The sequence below is a fragment of the Oxyura jamaicensis genome, chromosome 17 (genome assembly GCF_011077185.1).
Source record: "Oxyura jamaicensis isolate SHBP4307 breed ruddy duck chromosome 17, BPBGC_Ojam_1.0, whole genome shotgun sequence".
Classification (NCBI taxonomy): domain Eukaryota; kingdom Metazoa; phylum Chordata; class Aves; order Anseriformes; family Anatidae; genus Oxyura; species Oxyura jamaicensis.
The window spans coordinates 7,511,319-7,537,517 of record NC_048909.1 but is presented as its reverse complement, the minus strand read 5'-3'; the positions used below and the strand labels follow the sequence as shown (position 1 = coordinate 7,537,517).

At 37.9% G+C, this 26,199-nt stretch overlaps 2 protein-coding genes and 1 long non-coding RNA gene across 5 annotated transcripts; 2 read left to right on the top strand and 1 right to left on the bottom strand.

Annotated features, from left to right (window-relative positions):
* Positions 1-364: 364 nt before the first annotated feature.
* Positions 365-3,174, top strand: SURF6 (surfeit 6). The gene is made up of 4 exons (XM_035341884.1): positions 365-528; positions 934-1,146; positions 1,751-1,842; positions 2,283-3,174. The coding sequence occupies exons 1-4, from the start codon at positions 435-437 to the stop codon at positions 2,949-2,951; spliced, it is 1,068 nt and encodes a 355-aa protein (XP_035197775.1). The 5' UTR covers positions 365-434; the 3' UTR covers positions 2,952-3,174.
* Positions 3,175-3,507: 333 nt separating this feature from the next.
* Positions 3,508-26,082, top strand: CCDC180 (coiled-coil domain containing 180). 3 transcript variants are annotated; one of them, XM_035341699.1, is made up of 37 exons: positions 3,508-3,596; positions 4,137-4,321; positions 5,321-5,403; positions 5,947-6,056; positions 6,153-6,281; positions 6,449-6,559; positions 7,091-7,186; positions 7,444-7,607; positions 7,796-7,915; positions 8,574-8,653; positions 9,303-9,391; positions 10,103-10,225; positions 10,502-10,675; positions 10,920-11,035; positions 11,772-11,898; positions 12,137-12,176; positions 12,282-12,505; positions 13,063-13,280; positions 13,871-14,046; positions 15,042-15,222; positions 15,679-15,825; positions 16,106-16,250; positions 16,471-16,587; positions 17,001-17,099; positions 17,462-17,575; positions 17,847-18,046; positions 18,253-18,332; positions 19,125-19,254; positions 19,757-19,831; positions 20,110-20,176; positions 20,940-21,081; positions 21,450-21,610; positions 22,418-22,555; positions 23,607-23,718; positions 23,955-24,060; positions 24,601-24,739; positions 25,890-26,082. In XM_035341699.1, the coding sequence occupies exons 1-37, from the start codon at positions 3,528-3,530 to the stop codon at positions 26,019-26,021; spliced, it is 4,719 nt and encodes a 1,572-aa protein (XP_035197590.1). In that variant the 5' UTR covers positions 3,508-3,527; the 3' UTR covers positions 26,022-26,082. The 3 variants fall into 3 exon arrangements, with proteins under 3 accessions (XP_035197590.1, XP_035197589.1, XP_035197591.1); XM_035341698.1 differs by having other exon boundaries at positions 7,796-7,930; XM_035341700.1 differs by lacking the exons at positions 3,508-3,596; positions 4,137-4,321; positions 5,321-5,403; positions 5,947-6,056 and having other exon boundaries at positions 6,239-6,281; positions 6,449-6,501; positions 7,796-7,930.
* LOC118175444 lies at positions 10,434-21,919 on the bottom strand. Its single transcript, XR_004754975.1, has 3 exons — positions 21,437-21,919; positions 20,536-20,590; positions 10,434-10,636 (listed from the first exon to the last, which is right to left on the bottom strand). It is a non-coding gene; the product is annotated as an uncharacterized LOC118175444 (long non-coding RNA).
* Positions 26,083-26,199: the final 117 nt, after the last annotated feature.

Sequence of the window (26,199 nt, the reverse complement as noted above, 5' to 3'; positions counted from 1 at the left end):
CACCACCTTCTGTGACAACATGACAGCGTTAAGCATTCGTTAGGACTAGCGTTCTGAAGCAAACCCCTCCACCCTCCAGCTGCAGCCCCGTCCCTGCCAGAAGCATCCCAAATTCTGTGAGCTAATGGAGGAGCAGCTTTCTGCGGGCGCTCTGCTTTATGCGTGCCAAAACTTGGACCTAGAAGGGCTCCAGCGGTGCCCCCTGTGTCCCAGCCGCCCCCAGCTCCGTGAGGGAGCCGCCAGCCCTGGGCTTAAGGGGGTCTGAGGTGGGAGGGGGTGGGAGTAGGCCCTGAGGGCAGCCACAACCCGGAAGTCCGCCGTTGCCGTGGCAACCGCGCCTTGCTGCCGGCACTTCCTGCTGTGCGTGGTGGCGTCACTTCCGGCGGGGCGGCGGAGGAAGGGGCACGCTGCGGGAGCTGCGGGCCGGCGGCGGCATGGCCAGCCTGGCCGCCCAGGACTGCTACCTGCAGGGCCTGGCCAGGAAGGTCGGCGTGCGGCACAGCCCCGAGCCGCGGAAGAGGAAGCTGGGTGAGGGAGGGACGTGGCGGCGCCTCGGGGCGGGTTGTGGGGAGCAGGGCTCGGCTGTCAGGCGCTGCGCGGGCCGGGGGAGCTGGCTTGGGGCTGGTTTTTAAGCAGAACCGATTTACTGGAATGCGCTGCTCTCGGCGTCGTTGGTCTCCGTTCATCCTTACACGTGGTGCTGCGATGTGGGAAAACGGGGTTACTCCTAAAGTGGTCAACGTGGATGGTTCTGTGTAAATAAATCCTAAAATGCATCATTTTTCGTGACTGAAATAGGCCGCTACCATGTTTTACAGCATGGCTGAAACTGCAGTCTTCCTTAATCATATAATCATTAAGGTTGGAAAAGACCTTCAAGATCACCTGGTCCAACCATCAGTCTTTTCTTTCTTTTTTTCCTTTGCCTTCTAGTATCTAAGCCAGGCCAGGCAGAGAATGGTAGCAGACCACCCAAAAAAAAGAGAAGGAAGTCCAAGAAGCAAGCAGAGAAGACAAATGCTCCTTCAGCTAAACAGGGAGCCTCTAACGCCAATAAACTTGCTCCAGGACAGAAAGCAGCCCCTCAAGCCAAGAAACCAGCTCCACCAGGTGTTACACAGAACAAAAATGAGAGTTCAGATACAGGTAAGAATAGCAGAGCAGTCTGTAGTCAGCTTAAAGATACCTGAGCTGAGGTGGCTGCATTTCACTTGCTTCATATGTGTATAGCTTGGAAAGCATTTAAGAAATGCAGCTGCATTGAAAGCGTTTTAGCTTTTTCTGTGTGCGTAAACTTGTAGTGTGGCCGCTGGGTGGCTCTCTAGAATTATGAGCACTTCCTAGGAATTGCAGGGTTTTTATATATTTAGTAGCTTCTGGGTATTATCGCATGGATACAGTCTCCATCATCCTATGCCTGCTTTCCATTATGAATCTGAAACAGCTGAATGGAGAGATGCATTCAGCATCTTTGTTTTCATTAACTTGGTATTTTTATCCCTTCTTGTTTGGGACCTACAGGGCATGCCAAGCTACTCTGGGCTGGCAGCACTGAGTGATGATGTGGATAGAAAAAGGGCAATTCTAAATAAACCAATAAGGTGGACACTCTTGTTCTCATTAGACTCTGTGAATGGAAGAAAGGAAATTCTAAAGAGTTCTCATAGCTTTTTCCCATAGCCATAGAAAATAGTTTTGTTTAGCTTGTGCTGTACTTCAAGTATTTTTATTTTCTGTCTCTTACTTTCAGGTGGCAAAAGTGAACTCGATTCCACTTCTTTTTCTGCAATAAATCTCTTGCGTCAGAGACTACATGAGAAGATTAAAGAAGTTTCAGGACGAGTATGAGAACTCTAATATGTACCCTTACGTGCGTGTGTGCAGTGTGAATTCTCCCTGGGCTACCATGGCACATGGGGATGAGGTTTAGGGTTTGAGATAATTCCCTTCCTTAAGGAAGTGCCTGTAAGCGTTGCTGGGAGTCCTGCTTATGTTCTGGGGTCCTGAAAAACACATGAAAAGGTAGCACTTAGCTTGGAGCAGCGCGTGCCTCTGGTGATATTTGAGGAAGAAAAGGCACTAAGTCTGCAAGGAACATAGCTATAGGATGCTCAGACGGAGTAAAGGTTTTTGAAATGCATTTACTGTGTTTATTATCTCTAAAAGCTGAGCCCACAGCTTCTTAAGTACTGCTTTTCTAGTGAGAGGTTTAAAATACATCCCACTTTTAGCTTTGTATTATTCCTGTAAGGCTCCTGATTCATGTCCATCCTTCTTCTTAGGATGATGCCAAAGAATTACCCCCTTCGGTTCTGGAGAAGAGGCGGCGAAGAAAGTATGAGAAGGAGAGAAAGAAGCGCCGAAGAAAGGAGTTGAAGATGAAGGCAAAAATGGAGAAGAAGGAAACTGAGGATGTACCTGTAGAGCCACAGAGCAAAAAGGAGGAGAGTACAGCTGAGATTGTCTTCAACAGGGTTGAAGTCCATGAAGAGAGTGATTTGAACAAGATCCAGAAGAAGAAAGAGAAGAGGAAAGGAGTGAAAGGTAAAATCACTCCCCTGACAGGCAAAAACTACAAGCAGCTGCTGACCAGGCTGGAGGCTAGGAAGAATAAGTTGGAGGAGCTCAAGGATAAGGACCAGAAGAAAGCTCAGGAGCTAGAGAAGAAGATGAGATGGACAAACCTTCTCTATAAGGCGGAAGGTGTCAAGATTCGTGACGACGAGGAGCGTCTGAAGGAAGCTCTGAAGCGTAAGGAGAAGCGTAAAGCACAACGCCAAAAGCAGTGGCAGAAGCGGACAGAAAAAGTGGTAGAAAGGATGCAACAGCAGCAGGAAAAGCGCCGCAAGAACATTCAGAAGAAGAAGAAAGAGAAGATAGAGCACAAAAAAGCGAAGGCTCGGAAGAAAGGCCGTGTTCTGCCAGAGGACTTGAAAAAAGCTGGCCTGTAGTGGGCAAGAGGCAGCTAGCGCTTGCAGCCTGGCCATGGGAGTTGTGGCGAAGGGCTGCTTGTGGGGTTTTCATAACGAACTTTTATAGAATGGTTTTGGTGTGTCTGCCGGATGCTGGTTGGGCTGTGGGTGCCTGAACCAGAGCTGGGGGCTGGAGGAGGCGGTGTCTGAGGAACCAGCCTGCGTGCCAGTCAGTGCCATGGCTACCCAAGTCAAATAAAAACAAACAAACAAACTCGTGTGTGTCTGTTAATTAGTTGTCCTGTCCTGCAGAGACACTTTCAGAATGGGTTTGATTTCATTATTTTCCTGAAGAAACCTGTCAGCCTCTCTTCCTTTTCAGGAGAGGTGCCCTGTGAGGGGCTGCGGCCTCCTCCTGACTGGGCTGGCGGCCATGTTGCTGCACTGCCATGACAACGGGGCCTGACGCTCCTTCCCTCCTACTGCCAGTGCACGGAGCGGCCAGGGAAGGAGCAAGGAGCCGGGCTGCTCCATGAGCAAGGGCTGGGACAGCGGGACAGGCAGGAGGATCTGCTGCTGAGAGGGTTGTTCTGCATAAATCCGAGTACCAACCCCATGCAGCCGGTGGGGGCCGTGCGCCTCGTTCCCCACGGTGAAGTCTACACGCAGATCTTTGAAGATGAGGTAAAGAACAGCCAAAGGAAGAAACTGGCAAAAGCTGAGTTAGTTGTGTTGCTCAATTTGTTGGCTTGTAAAGTGTTGGTGGGGAACCAGAGGTGAATGTCAGCCTTGCTGGTTTTGTTTGCTTTAGCAGAAAATAGTTGTTATATTCAGCACGTCCTGGTGCATCTGAGTGTGTGTCTTCACTGGATATCAGGACATTAACTAAAGGCAGAATCATAGTCATAGCAACATTAAAAGACAAGGCCTAGTAAGCAAGATGGGTTTTTCTGAGTCTGTGACTGGCTTTCGTTTTAACCATTCCCCAGCCACACAATTCAGTTTGCTCCAATCTTCCCCGGAGAGGGACAGGTTGTTTTTTTTTCCTCATTTTGAAAATAGTATTGAATGGAAATTTTTTTTGCATGTGCTAAATAGCGTTTATTATTTTAACATTCTCTTCTGCCACCTTTACCCCACTGTTTTTATCAATTATTTTCTTATTATTCTCTGTTCAGTAGCTTTGGAAAGAATTCTAACCGTTCTGATCATGGTTTTTTGAAGGTTCAATTAGTACGCTCTTTGGATGAAGCAAGGAAGAAGTCTAGGTGTTCTATAAAGAGCAAAAGTGTCTCTCTGGTTAGGGATTCAGAAACTTCTACTGAGGCAGGGTCATTACCGTGTAACCAGCAGAAGGGGGCTGAAGGAGTGCCCTACCAAGACTTCACAGAAAAGCCACTGCCATGCAGGTATGGAACAGAAGCAGAAATACCTGATCGTGTGTTCACGACTGTCAGAAGTTTTGAGGTTCGCCCTGGGAACTAGATGCTTCCTAATTCTTGGTCACAGCACTAACTGCTCGTAGTAGCTTGTCTCCTTTCTGCCAGTTGTAAAATGAATTTTCTGAGTTGCTGCCTGTTAAAATACAGATTAGCATGCTAATATTTGTAATGGCCTACATATTATATGGCTTTTCTTTTTAAAAGCTATTTTATAGAGTTTTTTGTTCAAATCAATCTGGATATAAACCTATATATATTATTATACTGTTTATCTGATACAGCCAATTACATATTACTGAACTATATTTTTAAGCTATGTTAATAGCTTACGTGATTGCACTGTAATGATTATGTAATGATCTTCTTACTGTTAAGTAGATTCTTTTCCTGTATGTTTGAATAGTTTTCCTAAATTTAGTTGGCCTGAGTCTTGTATTAGTGGAATTGCTACTGGCATTTAATAATGCTCTGCTCTGATCTGCATTTATAAGCAAAGAAAAGTAAATCAGTGCCTCCATCCTTTGCACCCTAACTCTTCTGCTGAATGATGACACCTTTATTCCCACTTCTGTCAAGAAGCACAGTGCCCTAACTGATGGGAAGATCAGTGGGCAGATAAAGTCTGTTTCTACATTTCTTGCTGTTTCTTACATAACAGTTCATATATATTATACCTTTTAGAGATAACATATGTCTTTGTAGTTTACGTGAATTAAATCTACCATTTATTGCTTCTATGCCAACGTATGAGATCTAATGTGATGAACCCAGGACTGATGATTTCTTGGTCCAAATCATTGGAGAGACAGCAACGTTAATTCTTTGCACTGTGTTCTTTGAAGTTTGAATGGAGCTTGGAATGGAACATTTAGGAATGTTACATTAAGACAATTGAATAGAATATTAGACGAATTGCAAATCTGTACTCTGACTTTGTACGAATCCAAGTTTTATTCTCTGTTTCAGGGAAGCTACGACATTTCAAAAGGCTTGGAAAAGCAAAGATGTAATTGCAGCTGAGGAAGTCAGAGCCCTACCTGATTTTGTTGGTAAAGTTTATTTTCCTTAATGTCAGATATTTTAATTTGCATTTTTAGGAGCCACTATATGTATAGTGATTTGAGCTGAATAAGGTAAAAAATCAAGCTCAGGAATGACCTGACATCTTTTCAATGATTTGTATGTAATTTTGAAGACAAAGAGGCTACTCACAGAAGAAAAAAAAATAGTGAAATTGTCAATCAATCACTATTATTGTTTAGAAGGTAAATTGTATTTATGATACAAGCAGATTTATTTCTTGGAAATTGCACTTTTTTTTGCATCATGCCAGAACTTGGTTCATAGGTTCCATGCTTTTATCCTTCTGAAACCCACAAATCAATAAAGTCAAAGGAAACTTAGGAATATGCTATATTATTTTTAACCTAGATTTGCATAGGTTTCCCTTCCTATGAAGAGCTTTCACATGTGGTAATTGCTGCACCAACCGTAGAGGTCAAAGTGTTGATTTAGTGATTTGTTGTGTATGTATTGAGCTTTTTATGCAGCAACAGTTTTCAACTTCATCCTCATAATTTCTTTCTTGGCAGTTCCAGAGGAAACCCGGAGCAATATCTTGGAACTCCTGTCAGAACGCAGGCAAGGCCGTCATGATGAAGCAGTAACCTTAATGTATCATGAGCTTGCTTGCATTGCAAGGGTAAGGCAAGATTTTGCCATCTAGGCTGTCTAGAATACTATACTAAGGTTCAGGTGTAATGTTCAAAAGATGGGACTGACTTCCTTCCTTTTTTAGGAAATAGAACCCATGATTTTGGAGCCTGGAAAATTGTTTTTGACAAAACTGATGGAATCTGATAGAAAAATTGAAATTCTGTTTACAAAGATTGAGCTTGACGCTACTGTGGAAGGCTTCCCAATTGAAGTAAGGCAGCTCTTGCCATTATCTCATCTTCAATTATTTGTACCTGTTGTCTGCTGTCTACTTGTCAGTGTAACATACCTTCCTATGTCTTGCTGTAGTTTTAAGGTAAGAAAGCATTTTTTCACATTGAGTTTTTCAGTGCGATTGAGAGTAAATCCTTCTTGCAGGGTTTGGAAGAGCTGTGGACTATCATTCAGCAGGAATCCTTGGCCAGAAAGAAGTGCGTAAGGGAATTGGATGAAACCCTAAAAAAGGTTGAATGGAGTCGAACTGACAAAGTGAGGTGTAGTTTTAATAGCTGTTAACTAAGCATAAGATTATTATTTATTTATAATACTGGACACAAAGCAAAGAGTAGCTTATTTTCACAGGAGTCAAGGATGCCCTCCAGGTTCTGATGTATAGGCGATTACTGCCTTTTTAACAATATGTCATTCTCTCAATATTCAGGAAAATATAATTATTTTCCAGTTACAAAGTGTTATTTTCCATAAATACCTGCAGTAAAGATGCAAGGAATGCCTGAGTTGCTTTTGTGCTTCTGCAGGGTTATTTAGGTTGAATTGTCATCAGGCTTAACGTTATTTTGCTGGGATTCTGTTCTGAAGGTGAGAATGTGCACATGCGCCTTAGTTAATTTTAGTTTGGGTAAGCTAGGTTTCAGTAACAATAATCACTTTTAAAAAGTATCAGCCAATTGAAATTATTTCCAGGAAAAAAAATTGACTGGTGAAATTGAAATGTCAGTTCCCGAAGGTAAGCAATTACAAAGTGTGTGTGTGTGTGTTCTTTATTCTTTTATTATGCAGATAACAGATGTACTAAGGAAGTACACTGTGATGCTGGAGGAAATTTCCTTCTTCTTATCAGCTGATATTTACAGGTTCATGAACAATGAGGCCATGGTAAGTCTTTTTATATTGAGTCAGTTTTACCTGTAAGAAGACAGTAATCTGAAATTTACCTGAGAGTCCTTTTTTGTTTCTTCATTTTCAAACTGAAATTCATCATTTTTACTAATCAATTACTGCCTTATAGGAGAGTGTTTTCTATTTTGCAGGGTATTCTTTGTCATCTGTATTTTTTTCCTTAGTTTGACATAGAGCTGGCAGTTTTTTTCCTGTCACATGCTACTTTTTTATTTTTATTTTTTAATACGCAGCTGATTAACAGAGCACTGTTGGCTAACCAGAGAGCAATTTCCAAGCTGTTCTTTAATCTAATGAAATCAGAGATGAAAAGGGAATTATCACTTCGATTGAAATGGCAAGACAGAGTCAAGAACTGGAAGCTTACACAAAAGAACTACATAGTTCAGAGTTTCAGGTATGAAATTTTACAACAGATTATATTTTTTAGTATGAACAGCACAAAATGGCTAGTGTTCATTTGTGTTTTCTATAAAAAGTATTTTACTATTTTTCTCTTATTAAAAATAAAAATAATTTAGCTTTTTTTTTTAAAAAAAAAAATCCAAACAGCTATTTACTTACCTGTGTTTTTCCACCCTACAGAGAATTTATGGTAAATGAAGAAATACAGAATCCCCCAGCTGTGAAAACAGAAATGGAAATTATGATAAATGGACAGATTTTACTTAATGAAAAGAGACTGGAAATTCTGCAGCACCTTGTGTACGACAGAAGAGAGTACAGTAACAGAAAAGTAGAGTTCTTGGTAGAGTTAATAAGGGAGCTCCACTACAGAATGAACTTTGTTCCATTTCAGTGCACAATTGTACAACACAACAGTGAGGCAGGGCCTAAACTTCTTCTGTAAAGCTCTTTTTAATGGGTGGAAAAAAAGTATGCTTGGTTTCCAATGCACCTGTTACAATAATAGAGGGATATCAAGGGCTTGAAATGCAGAAACACAAGTAAACCTTATTGACTCTTGAAACTTGGAAGTGGCAAAGGAGGATGGGTGGATATGTAAAAATTGATGGCGTTGGTATAGCATTCTCAATGAGAGTTTAACTTGGATAATTATGAACACTGAAAGAAAGCTCATACTGCTACTTTTCAATTCTATCTATTCTGACAAAAATATTATAATATTGCTTTACGATATTACAATTTTCAAACAGTTTTTCTATTATGATGTGCCTAGCGACTAGACACATCTAGTTCCTTGTCAGTAAACACTGGTCTTGAAAAACAGAAGCCATCTTATTTTCATTGCTGATACGGCTGCAAATGAGAGAAAGCAGAGTAGTCTGGTTACTCTGATTCATAGTTTTAACTGACTGGATTATATTTGAAGATATCTGATTCTTGTTTCCTATTTCAACAGTGATTTGTTGCCTCCAGCGTGCACACAAGATGAAGTTAATGAATGGTACAAATCTTTGGTAAATTTAAACAAAAGTATGGGTAAGTTGGGAAATCACAAGTCAGAAAAGCAGTCTGGAATTCAAGCAGTTCTTTCTTTTTTTGCTAACAGGAATGAGTCAGACTGGTGGTTTGAAAGTATTTTTGGCATATTCTTTATTCCCTGTTTTCCTGTGTATCCAAGTTGCTTTGAGCTAACAGTAAGACCCCAGTAAGATGTCTGTTGCATTGCCTCCCTTTTACCATCACAAGCATTTTTGCTTAGTGAAGAATGGTAGGAGTTGACTTGGTTAGAATTAATCTGAGGAAAAAAAAAGTTTCAGTCCAGATTAGTACTCAGTCATGGAAAAATACTTTTTCTTATGTCTTGCAGAATAAAAGGCGAAGTATATAAGATTATTCCTTTCTCTGTGCCTTGTAGTGTGCCTGCCTTCTGCCTTCTTAATGTTTGTAGGCTGTATAGCAGCAAAGATGTTAGTAGTGGCTATAAATAACTCACTGCTTTTAAGCCTAATGATAACAAGATTTATGTCTCATTTTACTGACTGATAATATCATACCAGTCTGAAGACACTACTGGGGCACACTGGCTGTGCTGAGGCTCAGCACGGGTCCTCTTTCATATTTTCATTTCACACTGCACTGAGAAATAATGACATTTTTACACTGTTTTTTTTTCCACATCCTTCAGATGCCCACAATAGGCAGTGTATGTTGCAAATTCGTACCCAGTATGAGGCAGTCCAGCAAAAATGTTTGGCAGAAGTGCAGTTATACAAGGTCAGTGTCGTAGCTTTGTGAATTCTTGGAAGGATTCTTGGTAATAGTATACAATGCGTTGTTGCAATATTGTGGGCTTGAGGATCCAGCAAATGTTGAGATAAGTTAAATTAGTTCTACCCTCTAGAAAACCTATTGTCCGTTTTGTTTCACAGTACCTTGTGGTATTTGTACTGCAAATGTGTAAAAGCAGTAACAGCCAGTAATGAAAGAAGTGCTGTCCCTCATTTAAGTAGAGAACTCAGGGTCAGAACCCTCACCCTTTCCCTGAATCTGTCTTTTCTTGGGAAGAAATCTCACCTCTCAGCTCAATTACTCTTTGTCCAATAAAATTGTACTGCTTACTACCAGAATATGATATCTGAGGGTTGAATCTTTCTCTGTGAACACTTTGAGAAACCTGGTTAGTGAAGCTATCTGAAGTACAATTGATTTTAGTACATATTTGTTTTCTAAAGCTGCTTTACTGTTAATGAAGTATAATAGGGGACCATCAACCTGCTAACATAAGATGGATATAGCAACTCCCCAGCTTACACATGAATGGTATAGGTTCAGCTTAAAGTAATGTTATTCTATGCTATCTATTTCTGGAGCAATCTATTCACAAGAAAAGAAGAAACACTAGGTTTAGCCATACTCTCTAAAAGCCATGCAATATTTTATGCTTGATTATATGCATGTCAACAGCTTAACTTTCTTTTCCTTCAGAATAAACTGTTGAATCTGAATGTTTGCACACAAACGGAGGCTGAAGAAACTGTGAATTCTGACTTACTTCAGTGGACGGAGAAACTACAAAGTCAGTTTGAAGAGGAACTGAAGAATATGGATGTATGTTTATTACATCTGTTTTTATTGCTCTTTGCGAATATTCTGTTCTTCATGTGCTACTGCCTGAAACGCTATGTGCATCTTAGGCTATTGATGTCATACTAGACAGAGGTCTGTACTGTGATTGAATATCTATCCCATATATAAAACAAGTTTGACGTGATTCAAGAAGAAGAGTTCGTAAGTGCAACTTCCCGCAAACAGTTTAATAGTAACCAGTTCACTTAAGTCTGTGGTCTTTTTCTTTTTTCTTTCTTTTTTTTTTTTTTTTTTTAGAGAGACTTTGAGGAGCTGGCTAAACAGAATGAGCAGAACTGTAGAGACCTGTACAGCTATTTTCAACAGGCCAGTAGTCTCTGGGATGTCCATCAATTCAGACTGTCCAAGCAGGAAGGTGAACTTCAGAAGAAACTAGATGAATGCAGACAGAAACAGAATAAATTAATACAGGTATAAACATAAAATAAGAATGTAGTATGATTTAAGGAAAGGACTTAATGCAGAGAAGCCTTTGGAATTCAAAATACCTGGTATAAAAACATAATCATTAACATTTATGCTGGTACATTAGTTTAATTCTGTCCAGTACATTTTTAGATTATTGCGTGAAATTAATTGTTTGAATCCTAAATAGTTATGAAGCTTTTAATAATCACTAAATAATTTTTATTGGGTTCTTTTTATGTGGTCTTAGATGACGGAAAATAATCTGGATATAATTCTGGATAAAATGAGAACAGCGGGCTCTGAAAAAAAGCTGAAGAAATGTTTGGAAAATGCCCTTTCTTCTTTGGATGATATTAGAGCTAGGTAAGAATTTTGTAGTGCAAACTTAGCAAGTAAAGTGCATTTGAAATTTGGTTGTATTTAGGTCATATTCATGCTCTAGTGTGAAGGAAAACACTGCTTCTTACTTCTTCTAAGGATGTAAAATAAAATAATTTCCATATTGAACAAGGTTAAGGCAAACAATAGCTATGCTTTAGAAGCAGGAGTAAGGAAAACCCAACAAATACTGATACTGTTTTTAAAATATGCTGGACCAGTATTGTTATGTAGCATACCATGTCATTCATGTCAATACGATCATTATTCATTCAGAAGGTAGAGGTAGTAATTCAGATTTTTGAACCGTGGGGGTCATAAAGTTGACCCAAACCATCAGCTGTGCTTTGGGCTCGCAGATTTGATCTCTTTCAAAAAGTAAGGAATAGAAGTTACTAATAACTCTCAGCCTAAGTCTTTTGGTAATCTTTATGTTATGTTTCTTGAATGGTTTCCCATCCAAAATGAAAGTTCTGAAAGACTTTATTGTAAATATTTCTTAACTTTTTCTCATTTATGTATTTATAATGAACTAATCCCTACTAACAAGCCAGGTTGTGATTGTGTTCAGGCTGAACAAATACGGTAGAAAAGTTGATCCTAGCCTGAAGGATTGATCATATCAATTAAAAAGTTAGATTTGGATTTAAAGACATAGACATATTTCATTTTATTTCTATACATGCTTGAGTCTATTAAACAATGACTTTGAATTTCACAGGTATGAGACATTCAACAAAGTTCTGGTGGATAAAGTAACCTCCTACCCAGAAGCTATTTTGCAGGAATTGATTTCTTACAGCGTATCTATCAGCAAATATTTTAATGTAAAAGAAGTCTTCAAACAGGTAAAAAGAAGACGAACTTTGTTTGGTTTAAAATCTTCCAGGTGTATTAATTTTTCACTTTGGGGAAATTTTACATCATCTTTAAAATTTGTATTACATAAACCGAAACATTACTTTGGCCATAGGACCAAACTGCTTTTATATCAATGAAACAGATATGTTTTGAGAAGGAATCTGAGTTCCTTACAAGCAAGTAAATCCTTATTTTTGTTTTTTTTATTGTTCTTGTTGCTTTTAGAACTTGGAAGGAAAAATAGAATCCACATTTCAAGGTCAAGGTAATTCCTCGATGGTACAAATAACTCTTTTTTGTTTGTTTGTTTTTAATCTGTGTTTCTTTGGATTATGACCAGTAAAATTTTGCTTTAACTGGAAATAACTAGTTGAGGTTCTGGAAGCTGAAAGTCTGGTGGAGCAACAAGCTGAGAGTATTGTGCAAGAAAATGAAGAAAATCAGAAGATGGATAGCTCTCAACGACAAAATGAAGAAACAAACACAGCTGAGAATGAGGAGATCTTTGCGTGGGAAACTGAGGAAACAGAGAAACAAGAAGATAAGGAGAATACTTTTCAAGAGAGCAATGAAACTGATGATATAGAGCAGGGGGCAAGCCCTTCACAGGTAATGGAACAAGAGAACGAGTACATTTCAAAGTGGTGGAAGTTTTGCACAATATCAGGGCAAGCAGGAAGTTGTCTATTGCTGAGGGAAAAAAAATCTTAAAGTAGAATAGGTTTAGTTTGTACACAGGGCACACATTAATCTTTATTGTTTTCATTTATTTCTGGACCATCAGGATTTTAGATCCTACTAACAGGTCTGTAAAACAGTTCACAAACATTCCTTATACACCAGTTCTACCCTTTTTTAATAAATAAATAATCAAATAAACCACACCTTTAGCAGCTAGTAAGTATTAGTTCTTCAGGTCTCTAGTTACGTGAATGCAACTTATCACCGTAACAAAAACCTTTTAAACTACCGAAGATTCTGCCTATTGAAACTTGAAAAAATATTCTCTGTATGAGTTTGTCGAAATTTGGAAACAACATTGATCCTAGCGTCCTTAGAAATCTTACACAAACTTGAACACTGTGATTATGCACTTATTTTAAAATAGTGGTTTTAGCGGTAGCAGTTGATGATTCCCAGTTGTTTCTTAGGATGTGCTCAACAGCAGTGAGGTGGAAATCTCTGAAATTGCTACTGAGACTTTTTCCACTTCTAGTGGAAACATTTACACAGTTCTTGGAGCTGAAGAGGCGGAAGAGACGGACATCCCAGAGATTTATTTTACAAAGTATGAGGAAAAAGAATCACTTCCCGTGTACCTGGAACATGTACTTATCAAAGAAACCATATTTGTAGAGCTGAAGAAACGGTTAGTACAAAACTTGTGTATGTTCTTTCTTTCCCTTTAGGTAGTAAACAAATTTTGGCTGTTTGGAAGAAATGTTAAATTAAACGTGCAAAAATTATCTAAATATTTTCATGTCATTTCTTTTGTAATTGAATAAAAATAAAAGAAACAATGCTCTTCATATGTTGCTCTTAAATGTACTGCACAAGCATTTACCTCTTACAGAACATTCCTGTTTTACAGAAATTTAGTGAGTAAACATGGTACAGGAAGGCAGGTAATTTGCCTCAACTCCCTACAGAGCCATGAAGTTAAAAAATCTAGCACTCGGTGTATGCTTCCAGCTCAAAATCTCTTCCTTTCTTTTATCCTAGTTCTTCAGTATTTTTTTTAATCTCAGCCTTCAAAAAACATTACAGGATTTCTGACTCAGTCGTACTAATATGATTTATAGTATCTGTTGACAAGATGAGTAGTACCAGTATTGTGCAAATAGTAATGAAACCATATCTTCCTGTAGCTGGAAGTTAAATTCTTAGAGTTAATATATTTAATGCATTTTTGTTTATTACTCATTGTTCTTCACTGTAATATGTATTTTTTAATCATAGGATTCGCCGCTGCTTTTTTGAACACTTGGAGAAATGGTTTGCAGAGTCCTTATCCAACTCCTGTGCCACTGTAGCTGCCAAGGAGGAGGAGCTGAATTCAGAACTTCAGCAGCATCTTCTCTTGCATCAGCCAAGACAGGAGAATATAGAGACAAATATCTACAATGTTAGAGCTGGTACCTCCTTTTTTCCTCTGAGCACTACCTGCCTTCATTCAGAGATGATCATAAGTGGACCAAAATCCGTTTCAGCATTAGTTGTCTCTGTAGTAGGTGACAATAAGAAACAACTGAGTCTGTACTAATTCTCAGTCTAATGTTACTCATATTTTTTAAAAAATACGTTTCTTATCTATCGCTCATGCTGATTTGTGCTATGGTGTGGGAATATTCAGCAATACCTTGACCAATGAATTGATTGTAGCTGTAGAACATTGTTTACATTGTCAGTACTGGTGGCTGCTGGTTCATTTCATTTAGCAAGTGTTTGCACTATACTAAAAAAAAAAAAGTGTCACAGAAAACAAATAAAACACTGAGGTTGGGCTTCTGAATACAGGAGAGGAAAGAATTACCTGTGTGAAATATTGCTGAGCAGGCACAGATTGGCCACTAATGAGAAATCTGTCTTGTATGAGGACCTGGGGGGGGAGAATTGATTTAAGGCAGGTTTGTTGGTCTTTAGCATATTAACTATGAAAAATCCTGGCCATTTTTTTGAGGTTGATTGACTCACTCTTGGTTTACACAAATATTTTTCCAGAAGGGAGACCAAAAGTGATTTTTTTTTTCCACCAAAAAGCGTGAACAGCAATTTCCATTAAAAACAAACAAACCACGCTTGACCTTTAGCTTTAGTTTCGTTACAAGACTGAAAATGGAAAGATAAAGGAGAAGTCAGCAGTGACCAAAAGTAAAGGAAAAAGAAAGGAGCTAAGGGCAAACAAAAGGCATTTGTGACTTGAAATGAATTGATTAGGAGCTGCCAGGGACATAAGTCAAAGACAGGAGAAAAATCAAAGAAACAGAATCAGGTCTGTTTTACTAGTATTTTTAAGCTGCTCTGAGATCTGATACATATTATTTTACTGCTGCTTCTGATAATAGTGGTTGTGGTACTCCATAGTAAACAGAGAATAATGATCATATTGTAAAATTTCTTTCCTTATCAGCTGAACTATTACTTCATGAAAAGCGTCTAGAGTGCCACTGTGCAGGTGTGGTGGAAGCTCTGAACAAGGAGAGAGCTGAATTCCTCAAACTTTGTGGTCAGCAAAATGACACCATCAAAAACTTAAATTCTCGAATCCATGACATGGAATCAGTCTTCCTCGGTGCTCCTGTGACTGAGAAGTAAGCGTGCCCCAGGTCTTGCTGGCTGTGAATTTCCAGAGTTAAACACTCCTGACTGCTCTCTGGGATGTTCTTGGTCCCTGGCTTGTGTACTGAGTCTCTCTTATCTGTGTGATTATTACTCTGCAGTGAAGAGTGCCTCATGAAACTTTTAAAAAATGAAAATAATTTTTCTTTCTCTCTGAAGAAACTAAAATTGCTGATGAATGTATGATAATTTCCAAATATTTTCAAGGTGATGGTGGTCTTAAAGTAGAAAACATTTGATCTATTTAGATTGCTGTTGTCATCTGCATGTTCATCAAAACAATCAGTGTTCAGTGAGTTATTTTCAGAATAATAAAACATTCCCGAGTTCTCAGATTTGATTGATGTCTTTGTAACCAGCAGCCTCTGAACCATAACGTGCACTCCTCTTTCAATGCATTTTCCCTGTCTTTTATTATTTGCTGTTAGGTTAGTTTCTTTCAGCAACAGTGTGCACTCAGAGCTCCTTAATCATCTGGAAGTCATCCAGGTTTCCCTGAGGAGTTATCGGAACTATTTGGAAGAAGCTTTAGGAAAATTAAGAGATTCAAATGTGGATTTTCTCAAAGCTTGCAGGTATAAAGATTTCACTGGAGGAATGTTTATAAATAGTCATCTATTTCTGGGTGTTAGCATTTGTTATATAGGCAGAATAGTGAAATTAATGTTTTTGTTACTCATCTGTTTTGCTATATGTTTGTATTAAACAAACAAACAAACAAAACTTAATTGTTAAGCCACAATGGTTATACTGCTTTCATCACATTTCTTTCAATATCTACGTACTGCTCAGCTAAAATACTCTAAAAAAATGACTATGAGTCTTCCTTTACTTGACTTTGCTGGTTGCTTTCAGATTATTTTGTGAAGGAGGTAATTTTTCTCCTGAGGAGGTAGAGTCTTTCAGCAAGCATCTTCAGAAAAAAAGTGAGCATATTGACTCATTTGAAAGGTTAATCATGGCTGATATGGAGAAAATGGAATCGAGCTGCTTGGAGCAGGTGTGTGCAGAGCTTCACTCTTTCAAGCTATGGATTATATTGGCATATTTAATGTGATTTATAATCAGCCTGCTCCCAGACTGGAACTATAAATACTGTTCTAGTTAAATCTGTGACAATTACATGATGGAAAAAATAAGCAGAAATGGTATGTTCTATTACTTAAGTTTAAAAAAGTGAAAACAAATTATCCTGTCTCTTGTTTCTGACATTTTTAAAGGCTACTGAACTTGTCAACCAGGCTGAAACGAAGTTCCATTATCTCTTTACGAATCGAGTCTTTATGGAGAAGATCCAGCGGCTTCTGACAAATCTACGGCTGCAAATCAAATCAGAGGTACAAACTGAAACATCACAGCTTTGTTTAAATGAATTTTAATTGTTCATCTTTTATTACACTTAAGAGATTTTTGGCTGAGTTCAGAGCAGACTTAAGTAACTTTTTGTGTTAATTCAAATCCATTTTCTGTCGTTCTCCTCCTTTTAAACCATGTCTTTACGACAGCTGCAGCTACACTAGCACATTGTGGTCTTGCAGCACATTGAGCGTGTACATTTGAATAGACTGGCGTTTTTGTGTGGTGCAGTAAAGGACATGAAGTGTTGTTTTTGTGAATTATTGTTTTCAGCTTCTCCTCTGAGTACTAGTGACTGAATGTTTTTACTAACAAGTCTAGAGATTTCAACGTGGAGGCTCTGAAATTCCCCTGAATGGGATTGTACTTCACCAATATATGTTTCTGTTTTTAGGTAGCAAATTCCAATTTACAGGCAGCGACATTAAAATCCTACCTGGAGAAACTCCATCAGAAGATAGATACTTGTGCTCACTCTACTGCAGATAAAGAAGTTAGTTCTAAACAGCGTGAAAAGGTATTAATTTGATTCACCATGCATTTTTATATATGGCAGTTTTCATATATGATACTCCAAATAAGCAACTATATTTTTGAGGCAGACTTATGTCTAGACGCATTGTGGGGGCTGGGAGGAGAAGAGTACTTTGCCATAGAATTTTTGCTCAGGGAGGTCCTGTACTTACTTTCCTGCTTGCAAAACAAAAGCCTCAGTTTTTGTATGCTCTCATTGCTTCCACGTATGCATAAACAAATTAGTGACAGAACGGATTCAAATGAACTTGTATGCAACTGTGTCAGCATATCTCAAATCCCAGATTTAGTAAATACCACCTGTATTAACATATCTTTCAGGCTTTGACTTCCGAAGAGTTGTACAACTTTACCAAAGTACTGTTGAAGGAACTGAGAAAGAGGAGCCAGTATCTTGATTGCCTGCTAGTCGGTACAAGAAGGCCGTATGATAATGTAGGATAGTATTTAAGTTCTCTATATTTTATCTAACTTTGAGTGATTTTTAATGTGTATATGTTTTAAAGGCTTTTCAGAATCTGTGCTTTGAATTTTAAAATTAGTAAAATTATTTATATATATATATATATTATTACTAAAATTATTTTGCCTGTTGAGCAAAATAGTGTCTGTTTGCAGGATCTGCTTTCATAATCAGCAACTACATGTAATGCTAATACTACTTGCCTGCTATAATCAATAGGGTTTCATTTTCTGCCCATTTCAGGAGCTCTCTACCCCTCCTGCAGCAGAAGTTACATTACAAGGTCCAATTGCTGTTGCTATTCGAACGGAGTGTCGCAGAGATGCGAAAATATTGACGATGATGGGGCTGGATCCTGTCAAGTTTCCTTTGTTAAATCCAAGCAGAATGGGAAAGTCTGCAGTTGATGATTTAGCAGTAAACGTTATCCAAAACTTACTTGAGTGAGTATTTGTCAGTCTAAATATATTTTCCTAAATTCCAGTTAAGCAATTAATTGCCTCATGAAGGCACTTATATTTGCACCGTTGGTTGTAAATGTAATCCTAGCAGTTGAATTATTATCTCTGAAATTTAGCTGCACTTAGCACCTGGTGGGAGGAAAGAACTTGTAGCAGGGTATTCAAAAGCCACTTAGCTCTTCGTTTAGTTTCAGAATTAAGTCCTCCTGGAGAAAATCTTCAGACCGAAATCAGGACAGAAATGTTCGCTCACATTCTTTAGGACCAGGTATGCTAGTAGTTCTTCTAATTTATTACATCCATCTAAACTGTAGTTTCTAACATTTTACTGAGCAGGTCCAGCTTGTTCCAGGCCCCTGGCTTCCGTGCTAGCTGTGGGAGGATTGTGCATCCTACTTTCATCTTGGCTGTTTTTACTTTGCAATGTGATGATGATTTTGGGATCTTAACCAATGAAAGCTGCAGAGAGAGATAGTGGTGCTGTTTGTTTGTTTGTTTGTTTTTTAATGAAGTAACAAAGTACCCACATTTGTTATAGCAAAAGTAAAAAGGCATAGTGAAAATAATCAGATGTCACAAAAATATGTAGGGGATCAGGAGTCCTTTCTGTCATATATTATCATTGGCTCAAAGGTGGGTGCAGAGGTAACCCCAATTGCTCCTGTCCTAATGTTCCCGTTTCCTCATCTCTCTTCCCCAGAGCTTGATTCTGCCAGCTACTTCCAAAAATACTTTCCCTTCTGCATTCCAAAGTTGCCCTCACAGCCAAGACTATGGATGTAGTCCATTAATTTTCCTTTTTATTCCTTTAATTAATCTTGTTTTAAGTCCCATCCCACCTACCACATATTTTATACCACAGTCGTATTGCTCCTGCCTCACAGGACAGTCCTATCACAGCTGCTAGGATACTTCAGTTTTGTCTGTAAGAAGTGATTGTTCCCACAGTTGTCCTCTTAGTGTTGAGAGAAAGCATTTTAAATGAGAAATTGCATAACCGTATAAGTAAGTCTTCAGGTGTCATTTACACGTTTTTCATCTTTCCTTATTAAATATAAAGCAAATCTTCCCACACCGAAGAATTCTCACTTAAATGTATCTGATGGAGGTCCTCAGAAGTCTGCTACTTACAAGCATGCAGCTCGTGTCCCCAGGAAGTCATCTATTAGCAAGAAGATGCCAAGAGGAAGGTAAGATGTGAAAAGAAATTCCACTTAAAATTACTCCTGTACAGAAATTTGCCTAAACTTTGTACGCTGCCTGTTCTTTGAGAAATCCTTAATGCTTATTTGCGTTTTATTTCAGACTTTGTATGGAAAAACATTTTTCTCCTGTTTCATTGGCTGTCAGTTTGTATTGTGAATTTGTTAGAATATAGACTTTTAAGTGAATATGGCTTAATTTGGGGGTCCAGTGTCTAAATAATTTATCTTCAGCTTAGTCCACAGATCGATGAAATGAGCCAGTGTAATAGTGAAAACAACAGAAAGCTTTTGAAAAGCCACTGAGGAGAGAATAATGTTTTTCTTTCATCAAAAAAATATTTTCATGTAATACTAGTTTTGGAGTTACGTTTTCTCAGATTTTTCTTCTATTTCCTATCTATCATATGACTAACTCAAAAAATTGAACAGAGAAGCAAAGGACTTGTGGGAAGTTGGGAAGTTTCAAATTATTTTTTTGCCTTCTTAGCATCCAGAAACACACAAGACCAGTTCTCAATGATAAGAGATACCAAATATTTGGAGAGAAGCCTCCTGAATCTGAGTAAGTCAAGTATATCTACTGAAAGAAATTCATCACTTGTGCTGGGAAGAGCAGGGAACCAACCAGCCCTACCTATCTCTGCCCATGACAGGGAAGGGGGTGGAACTAGACGGTCTTTAAGGTTCCTTCCAACCAAAATCATTCTGTGATTCAGAGTATTTGTTTGCATATGCCCCAGAAAATGTATTAAAATGCACCTGAACAAAAGATTTGAAAAACAGTAAATAATGTCAATGTGATGATTGTCTTTTTTTTTATTATTACTTTTTTGTTTTCAGTACTTTTAAGGGGATTATTATGAATATTCTCTGGACAGGTAATAACAACTTGCTCTGTCTTGCTGAGGTAAGAAAAAACACAATGTTCTTCAGTCACTTTTGCTGTTGTTGATCTACTTTGTCAGCTAAATAACTTACAGCTATATTATGATGTTTGGATGGCCATCCAAAAACATTACTTTCTTCACCAGTGTATTTAATTTTTAAATAGTGTTTGACACAGATTATTTTTAATTACAGGTTCTTTATAAATACCAACTAAGCATTCCAGAATCTGGGGCAGTGTAATACACAGGGACAAGCACAAACACCCATATCTAGTTGTATAACAACTGCAAAGGCGAGACAATTCCAATATTATTCATTCTGATGGTATCAAGAGAAAATATCAGACTGAAGCAGCATGAAGCTGTGACACATACCCACCTTTCAACAGGTTTTCCAAATAGCCATAAGTATACCGAAGCGTTATTAAAAGTATCTATAATCAGAACATTACTTATTAGGACTTGCTAGACTATAATACCATCTTAATAACTAATATTTGAATACATATACCCAAGTGAAGAGCAGTACAGGAGTAAGAGGACTGATAATATCTCTTCAGAATTGGCAATTAAGCTGCACTGCAGTCTCAAAAACCCTACCCATTCAAAGAGCAGATAAGCAATAAAACTAAAGCTCCTGATACAGTGCAGGGAAAGGAAAACAACTGATCTCAAGAAGGTGGTTGACAGCCTTGTATATCCCTGCTACTGTTATATGTCTAGGTGTGACTTCTTTGAATGTGTTATCAACCCCTTTTCTTTTTTACCTTTACGTCCTGAAAGGAGTTCTACCAAAAAGAGAAGCATCAAATGACAATGCCTGAAGATCTTCCAGAGACATTTGAACACTGTGCGGAAATGTTCAGACAGAATCTATTGTCATACCAAAGTCAGACAGATGGTTACTACAACTCCTGTCTTAAAGGTAAATTAATTCAGTTAAGACTTAATTTCACTGATAATTGCAATGAATCAAGAATTATGTATCCCAGTGGAAAAACTCCTGTTAAATTCCAGTAAAATACTGGAAATTGGGCCGATAACCTCTTTAATATATTATTGACTGCAAGGAGTATGGCAAAAGAGCCCTGGACTAAGCTGAAAGATCTCTACAGGGTAACATCTGGCAAGTGTGTTTCTGTAATCATGCGACCTAGAAAAAGGGCTGTTAGGGACAGAAAGAGAAAATTCCACCTTGTTTGATCCTGGCAGTGTACATTCAACTTGGCTGGGTTTTCTTTTCTTACAACGACTGCTCTGTGTTGCATAAACACTCCTACCTTTTCCAAAAAGAATTTCAGGATCAGTTGAAGTTGTTTGAAGAGGAACTCCCTTATGTCTCTTGGTTGGCGGTTGATAGTCTTTTAAAAGAACACGAGCAGAAGCTCAGCAGTTCTGCTGATAACATTCGGCACCTCTTCAATAAACAGCTAGAAGACTGGGAGAGCGTGAAGGTATGTATCCTGGACATACTGGAATGCTTCCAGTGTAAACAATGCTAAACGCATCAGAATTATAAAATTTCATTTTATTACTCTCACTGTTGGCTTAATCACTCACTGCTGACCTCATCGCACATTTTATTTCTGTGTTTGCAGTTAGTCTACAGTTCTGCTGTAGACTTTGTACTTCCAGTAACTCAGTCCTTTCTCTCACTGCTTCCAACATTAGGCTTCCTCTCTATAATCGTTTACAACTCTGTGATTTTACTCTTAGGTCTTAAATTTTTTAAGAGCTGGTAACGTTGTGGTATGGCTATAGAGTTCATACAGTATAGGCACTGATGCCTTTCTTATTTGTAGGTACTATTGCATATAGACAATGAAATATCATTATTGTATTTTTTAAAAAAGGTCTATTTTGTTCAGTAATATCAGCTCTGATAACAGAATCATAACGGAGAGCATGCAGAAAACATTACAAGTTGGTATTTTCAGATTTTGTCCTTCTGAGTATTAAGTTAAATTCAGAAAAAAAATACAGATATCAAGTTATAAAAAATTCATATTCACCTCTTGGTAAAGGGATTGCTACTTGTGATGACTTGAATATGAAAAACAAGGTGAGATCAGGCCCTGTTTTTCAGTGGATAGACAATTTGGTACATACTGTACTGCAAGGTTTATCTAGTCAGCCAAGGAATAGACCAAATTTTCTTTCTTTCTGAATGTTGTGACATAAAATGCTTGTTTTTACTACGTTTTCATTATGACTCAATTGCACTTTCATTATAAAAAGCACTCTTATGTGTTTACTTAAAGGTGATGCACAAGAATCAATTATGTCCCTCACTGGGGCATCCAGACAACTTACTTCAGCTGGAAGCTTTGTGCCAAGAGGAATTAAAAAGGCAAAAAGACCAAGCTGAGGCTATTCATCTCAACACAGAGATGCTTAGGGTAACTATAATGCCATGGCTTAATATGAGCTTGATGGATGATGCATTTGGAAAGAACGGATTTTGGATACATTTTTTCCTCTGCATCAAAAGTAAACTGAAAAATGTTTTCAATTTTAGTGTTCACGCGGTATCTTTATGTGTCAGCAGCATTAGTTCAACGTATGCATAAATGCGTATGTGCACGTACAAGCACATCGATTTGTTGTGGATCTAACCTACCTTTTGTATCACTCATAGAACAGACCGAGAAAGTGATGACTTCTCTTTTACTGGTAGAGTTGTTGGATCTGAGTCTACATTTAGAGTAACAGTGACATCCTCTGGTTAGTTATTTTACTTGCAGAAGACAGATGCCTGGAAGGTTTTTTTTCTGTGTGCATTTCATTAGCACAAGTAATTGGCATTTCTTCATATAAGATTAAGAAATCAAATAAGCAGAACTTTACAGGAGAGACTCAAGAATCAAAACACTCCTGCTCCACACACGTTTCCTGCTCCATCATCTAGGGTTATTGAAAGTCAGTTTTTCTCTTTTATTTCTCTCAAGCCACTTACTGAAAATTCTATACTGTCTGTGAATTCTATATATATATATTTTTAATTCCTAAATAATCTCTTCCTCTCAGCTCTGCATAAACACAACACAGAAACACACACAAACTTTTCCAGAATAATATCTGATGAAAGCACTTCTGCTCGAAGTACCTGAATTCCAAAATGGCCTTTGCTCAGGCAGAAGGATGCATTTACAGATTGCCCTTTCTATCAGATTTAAATGTTCTACCCAAATATACAATTACAGGGCAACTATACCCAGAACTCTGTAACTTTTTATGCATTATCTTAGGTAATCAAGTAATGTTGAGAGCACTGCAGAAAAATGCTTTTAGATCCTTTTATGTGCAATTTAGAGCCTTATGTCTGTGATCTGCAGCTGTTGCAAAGCATCAGGGTTGGAGAGTTGTGTAGTTCTTTTGGAGCTAAACTAAAAGGAGAGGCGATCAAATTATCAAAGGAATTCCTCTCACTGGTATCCAATGTCCCAACAGGACTGTGCTACTGAGTGTGCTCAGAACTTTGTTTCTGCACTAGCTGCCTTCACAGAAAAGCTGCTTCTGGAATTGGATGAAAGCATCACGATTGATGACATACAAGTGCCAAGTAAGTAAAGATGAAATTGCTTGTTGAAAGTACTACATTCTCAAAGATTGTAACAGACTTTCCCTAGAAAGAGGAGACATTTGTATTCTATAGTTCTCTCAATGGAAAAATTTGCATGAATGCAAATGCAAAGCTATTTCTTGAAAGCGAAGAGCATCTGCATATAATTACTTCAAAACAATATTATGACTGCCAGTGTTTTGTTGGTGCTGAGTGTATCTTATATTATCTCTCAGACAGTGAAACACCGAGGGAAAAGACATCTGTGTTGATCCGTCGTAAAGAAGCTGGACTTCCTCTAGAAATCTGCAAAGTTGAACAGTTAATTGAACGTGGGAGCAGGTAATATTTGAAGATGCTGAACACTGTTGTATTCAATTTTTCTTCCCCGAACTGACATCAGACACTGTCCTTGTAGGTCTTTGGCTCCACTTGTTAAAACTGCTGAATAATATGCTCCTCATTAGTGAGGTCATTTAGCCAGTAATGGGGCAGGTTGGATGGGTAATGATTTTAAAGAAAGAATAGAAATCGATCCAGATTAATGTGAATTATGTATTATATTTTAAAGCAATATAATTTAAATTTTATTGCTGTGTCACTTTGCTTACCACTATTTACCACTTGACCATTCTCAGACTTGTGGAATATACTGTGTATTTTCACTCAGGAGACATGGATTCTATTTACTGTGCAGAGCTTTGGAGGTTTTAAAATAAAAAGCTGTACTAAATAAGGTAGTTTATAGTGAAGAGTTTTAAAAAAAATATTTTACATTTAAAATATGAACTAATGAACTATGAACTAATATTGTCTGCTCTCTTCTAATGTTCTCTCTCATGGGTTTTTATTTTGCTTTGTTGTTTGTTTGTTTGTTTTAAGGACTTGGCCAGGAATACCTACGACCACTCTTACAGACAATTCAGACTATATTATTTGCAAAGAAACTGCATCGGTTACAGCAGCAAAGACTACGCTGGGCCACATAGCAGTAGTGGAAGCAAGAGATGCTGTATATAAGGTTGGTCTGTGGGAAAGGGCTGTTGTGGAGTGCAGGGTGGGGGGAAGCTCTTGTTGTGGGTTTGTTTTAAGGTTAAAATTATAGCTAAGTATGTTTTTAATATACAAAGCACTTTCAGATATTAAAGCCATGTTCACCATGTGTAGAAATCTACTCTGTTGTCCATTTCTTTGTGATGCCAAAAAGCAGACAGTTGGTTTTTCAGGGAGCCCTCTCGTTCAGATACATTACAGTGAGGAATTGTTTTAGCAGAGAAGCATGGATAGTGTCAGAAATTTAATGCATTTCAGCAGCATCCCAATTCAGAAAGTAGTTACTGTCACCATATCTACACAATGTCATTTCAATACAGCTGAGAGTCTGACTTGCACTGGCCATAGTTTGTGAAACAGTAGTGTTCAGCAATTAGGGAAGTATTCTGAGGATAAATTATTTTGGAATAAATGACTGGTGTTTACACATCTGTCCTGGAATTAATCTTATTTCTAGTGAACAGAATTCATTTTAAAAATGTATATATTTAATAGGGGAACATAAAATACACAGTCAACAGGCAAATGCCATTAGAACTACACATAGGCATGATTGTTTTATGTATATGGTTATGGGTTACAGTACACTTCTGAAGTGAAGGTAGAGTACTGATTGTGTGCATATAGTAAAAATATGCCACAGTGATGTTTTCCTGAATGCGTACTGCAGATTCTGTAATAAGGTACTTTCTTATGGTAGTTCACAAGTTTTTGTTTAGGTAAAGTACCTTTTTATCAGCTTTGTAATAATTCAGTTCATAATGATGACTTAGAAAGTCCTAGGAATAGTCAGAGTACATTCTTTTTGAGATGCACGCTTCTTCCTCTCTTCTCTAGAGAAGGTAGCTAGCTCTCTGGCTCCCTACCTAATCCTAGGAAGGAAGATGAAGATTTTGCATTTTTATAAGAATTTAAATATTGTAGATAATGGAATTTCAGAAATATTTAAATGAACACAGAAGAAGGCAATGAATAATTAATTGTTTATATAATTCTATTGTATAAGGCAAAAAATAAGTGTCCTGCATGCAATCATCTGATGTTGAATAGGACTTGGAATTAGGCAAAGTAAAATTATGTCTTATTACTACTAGTTTTGTCCTTTGTTATTTCAACAGAAATACATATGTAAACTTGAGCAGCACTTTGCCCAGATCAAGAAAGAAAGTTCATCTCAGCTGGTGACAGTTCAGCATTGGGAAAATTGGTGGAAACAGTCCATCCAGAAGATTAAGCAATTCTATATGTGATCAGCCAAATCTTGTTAATGTTCTTATTCAACAAATAAATGTACTCTTTAACAGAGAAAAAGTTATAATACTGTATCTTTGCTGGAGTAATTGAGGAATGTAAGCTGCTTTCTGAATGTTGAATCGCATTATTATCCTTATTCAAGCTCTCCCTCTTCTCTTTTTAACTTGCTTTTTG